Raw genomic sequence first — 4584 nt, 5'->3', positions numbered from 1 at the left:
ACTGGTTCGTTTGGTCGCGGTATTTTCGAAGTTGGTGCAAAGACCGCGAGGAGACTGCAACACTGCAGGCTGGTGCGCAAACCGGCAACCACCACCAACGATTCACCGACGGTCGAGAAACACATCACCATCAAAGTTCTGTGGCCGCCGTGAGGATCACTGCTTATCATCTGTTATCACGCTGTGTATATATATTATAATCCAAATAATAACAATAATAATATTCATTAGTAGGCCGATACATTGATAATAATAATTAGTAATGTTGTGATAACGTCCGGATCGTACGGGCTAATAAATGAAGTCCACGATACATAATATTATTAATATTATAGTTGATCGTTATTTTAGTCATTTGTTTGGTGTTAATTACTATTTTTTTTTCGGTACACCCGTTTCCTGTCCTGTACGTGCGTTGTAACCGTACAGGTTAAAATTAATGTACACCAACTGTTTTGTTGGCCAACTACCGAGCACCACGTCCGCCGTTGTACGCTTTACCCAGAACATAGTGGAACTACAACTGTTTCTGCACACATTTACATCGCACCATGTTATAACGTTACGGATACGTGTTCGCCGAGCCGATAATATGAAGCTCTCCTACATGATTCGACGGTTGGATTTTGTAGTGGCGAATACGTGAAATCCTTTATCCCTAGGACCTAGGTATGTTTATTTACCGTCAACTCTCGAATTAATTTTCTCATTTCGAGTATTTCTCTCTATTTATAATTTCTTTATTTATTGTTGTCACAACTCGTCAATCTCCTGCACGTTCACTACTTTTGCAATAATTCAATTAAATATATACTTAATACTTACTATTCTTGCTCCTAGATTTCTCAATATGGCCTCTACCAAGTTGTAATCATAATTAATTTATAATCACTTAATTATAGCATACTGCCTATATTTAAACAGTACAATTTTCCTTATACCAATATTAAGATCTTCTAATCATCTTCAAGTATCAAAAACATATTTTTCTGATGTTCTCACTATGGTGATTATCTATTGACTTTTATTTATAATTTTTGTAGTTTTGCTTAGTCAAAAAATAACATTTAACAACTTTTATTTTTAAATACTAGGTACTTATTATTTGATAAAGATTTTTTAGGTGTTTAATCCTTACTTATAGTCATTAAATAGTTAATTACATTTAATTGTCAATCTCAGTTATCTTGGACTATTTTGAGATAAGTATCATTCATTAGTTGTACGTATAAATATGTATAATATGTCTAATGGTTATTTCTAATTATACAATGCTCTCATCACACTTTAAGGAATATTCTTTATCTTAATTTATTGTATGTAAAATTCTAAATTACTCATTTACAAATCATGTCTTATGCTTATCTAAACCTTCAGAATTTAAATTGAATTTTGGATGCAATTATAACCAAACATTCTTCTTTTCTGGGCCTACTTTCTTTAATTTCATGAAAAACATCTATTAAATTATCTCTGATTTGTCACATTATATATAATTTTGCATCTGCATACTAGCTTTACCTAAAGTAGAGTACATGTGGTTATAAGTCAACAACATAAGTTTTTAATTTTTCATGATTAATATTTTAGTAATAAAATAATTTATTTACAGGTTTCTATGTGTTAAGTTGCAAGATATATAGATACATCAAGGTCTACATTAATATATACTTTATTGTGCAATTATGACAACAATCTTTTAATCAATATTCACATTTGGACTGATGTAAGTATACAATTTGTGTTTTTGTATTTCCAACTGCCTAATATAATATGAATTGTAGCATGCACTTCAATATGTACCTACCATAATATATTTATGATAGCTTAATATTGTATGTTATATTTTTTATATATTGTACATATGAACTTATTAAATAGGTTAGGTTAACCTAACTTACTAATTGGTATAATTAATTATCAAATTTGTATACTTTTATATGTCATTTTGCTTATTTATTTCATCATTGTTGCTACCAATAAAATTAAATGTCATTAAGCTTATATACGCATTCATCAATAAAATCATTGAATTTATTTTAATAATTATATTTACACCCTCTTAATGCATTTTATAAAATGAGAATAGTTTAATCATATCCCACTCAAAGTAATATTTAATCAATTTTTGTTTCTGTTTAAGTTTGTTTTCAAGATTATTTTTAATTGTGGGTACGAACATCATAAAATATAATAAAATGAGCTATCTAAATAAATTAATATTAACACTCGGCAAAGAAACTAGTTCTATGATCTTATATACCTTTATTTAATATTATTTATCATTATTTTATGTATCCTATTTTTGGAACATGCATTTTTGATCACCCTTTAATTTTATTAAAAATATATTTTACTTATATTATAAATAATGTTTTTATAATTGTATGGCATACTAGTGTATTGCTAAATCGTTACTTATTAAATGTAAAATTGTTAAATCTTGGTATACACCTTCATAAAGTATTTTTAATTGACTACATTGTTGAAAATGTTTAGTAAAATATATTTTTTTGCAGATTTCAAGTACCTATATTTTAACAAGAAAACACTATATTTTTATTAAAATTCAAGTAGCTGGAAAATCATCATTGAAACATGATTTTGAATGTTATGGCACAAACACTATTGACAATTAAATTAAAATCCACTATTTAGTTATTATATGCTACTATGAAAAAAAATCGGCTTGTAGCATTAGTCTTGTTCAGTATATTTGTATGGCTTGGTATCAATCATTTTATACTCAACGATAATTTTATTGCTAAACCCAATAATTATCTTGATGAAAATTTGGATGATTTTGAATTGCGTTTGAAAATTGAAGTAGAAACACACAATTTAATACGTGAAAACATTAAACAGTTAAATTATTCAAGCCACGAAGATAGTTATCAATTTAATAAACCCAATTCGTCCAATTCATCAAGTGTTGCTATTGTAGTAATTGCTTGTAATCGTCCATCTATATCAAGGTGCATAAATAAATTACTAAAATATCGCAAATCAAAAGATGATTTTCCTATTATTGTGTCTCAAGACTGTATTCACGAAAGAACATCACAAGTTATAAAAAGTTTTGGCAGAGAATTAATCCATATACATCAACCTGATCAAAAAGAAATTAAAGTACCATCTAAAGAGAAAAAATTTAGTGGTTATTTCAAAATATCAAGACACTATAAATGGGCACTTAATCAAGTTTTCAACACATATAATTATGGAACTGCGATAATTGTTGAAGATGACTTTGATGTAGCTCCAGATTTCTATGAGTATTTTAAAGCTACATTACCAATTCTTCAAAAAGATGAAACTTTATGGTGTGTTTCTGCTTGGAATGACAATGGAAAATTTGCTTTGATTGATAGAAATGATCCAAAGCTTTTATATCGGTCAGATTTTTTTCCCGGACTTGGATGGATGTTAACACGTAAAATATGGATAGAACTAATGCATAAATGGCCCCATAGTTATTGGGACGATTGGATGAGACATCCTGATCAAAGAAAAGGCAGATCATGTATAAGACCGGAGCTATCCAGAACAAAAACATTTGGAAAAATAGGTGTTAGCAATGGTCTTTTTTATGAAAAACATCTAAAATATATATACTTGAATGAATTACCAGTTGATTTTACCAAATTAAATTTAACTTACTTATTAAAAGATGAATATGATACCAATTTTGTGGAAATGGTATATAGAGCACCACTTGTCAGTATTAATGAACTCAAAAATAAGCAAATTAGCCATAGTGATCCTGTGAGAATCATTTATTACACAAAGAATAACTTGAAATCATTAATGAAACTATTTGGCCTAATGGATGATTTCAAAAGCGGTGTACCGAGAACTGCATACAAAGGCATAATTAGTTTCACATATGATAATAGGAGAGTGTATTTAACACCTATTAAAGAATGGCAAAATTATGATCCAAGTTGGCAATGATATTCTATCATTTTTAATAAAGTTTTATACATTATGTAAATAAAAATATTAATTTTATTTTAATTATAATTTAAACTAAATATATCTACATTACTAGCATACCAATGTAAAGGGTGTTTCATAAATAACTCAATTTTTAAATTTGGTATTAATCGATTTTATTTTTTTTTTAAATATATTATATATTTTGTTTCACTATAAGTTGAGGACTAAGTGTGAAACACTTTATTGGTTATATTGTCCTATTTACTTGCTGGACCAGTAGTAACTGAAGTAACTAGAAGTTGGAAAAATTCTTAATCAAGTTAAAAGATCAAGATTTGTTTTCATAAACCTACAATTTAATGAAGCCCCAAAGAAAAGTGTTACATAGGATTAAGTTGCCAGTTCTTGGTGTTTAGTTCTGATCATCGTAGTGGGAATGGGATCTGCCATGAAACTTTTCATATAGTAAAGCAATTATCGCTTTGTGTGTATGAGTATGACAGATGGCGGTCCATGCCCCCCCCCCCTCACTCAACAATTGTTGAGCCCCTGTATTAAATGTTTTTGCAGGCCCTTTAATAAACTTCCAATAATAAAATACAACACACATAGGTACATGTATCCCATATATGATAATTTCTAGAA

The 4584-nt window shown here is 28.6% G+C and overlaps 1 protein-coding gene across 1 annotated transcript; it reads left to right on the top strand.

Moving 5' to 3' along the window:
• Window positions 1-254: 254 nt before the first annotated feature.
• Window positions 255-4584, top strand: LOC111041956 (alpha-1,3-mannosyl-glycoprotein 2-beta-N-acetylglucosaminyltransferase-like). The gene is made up of 3 exons (XM_022326417.1): window positions 255-669; window positions 1613-1726; window positions 2520-4584. The coding sequence occupies exon 3, from the start codon at window positions 2674-2676 to the stop codon at window positions 3952-3954; it is 1281 nt and encodes a 426-aa protein (XP_022182109.1). The 5' UTR covers window positions 255-669; window positions 1613-1726; window positions 2520-2673; the 3' UTR covers window positions 3955-4584.

This window comes from Myzus persicae, unplaced genomic scaffold (assembly GCF_001856785.1).
Source record: "Myzus persicae strain clone G006 unplaced genomic scaffold, MPER_G0061.0, whole genome shotgun sequence".
NCBI lineage: Eukaryota > Metazoa > Arthropoda > Insecta > Hemiptera > Aphididae > Myzus > Myzus persicae.
This window is presented reverse-complemented; position numbering and strand designations above follow the sequence as displayed.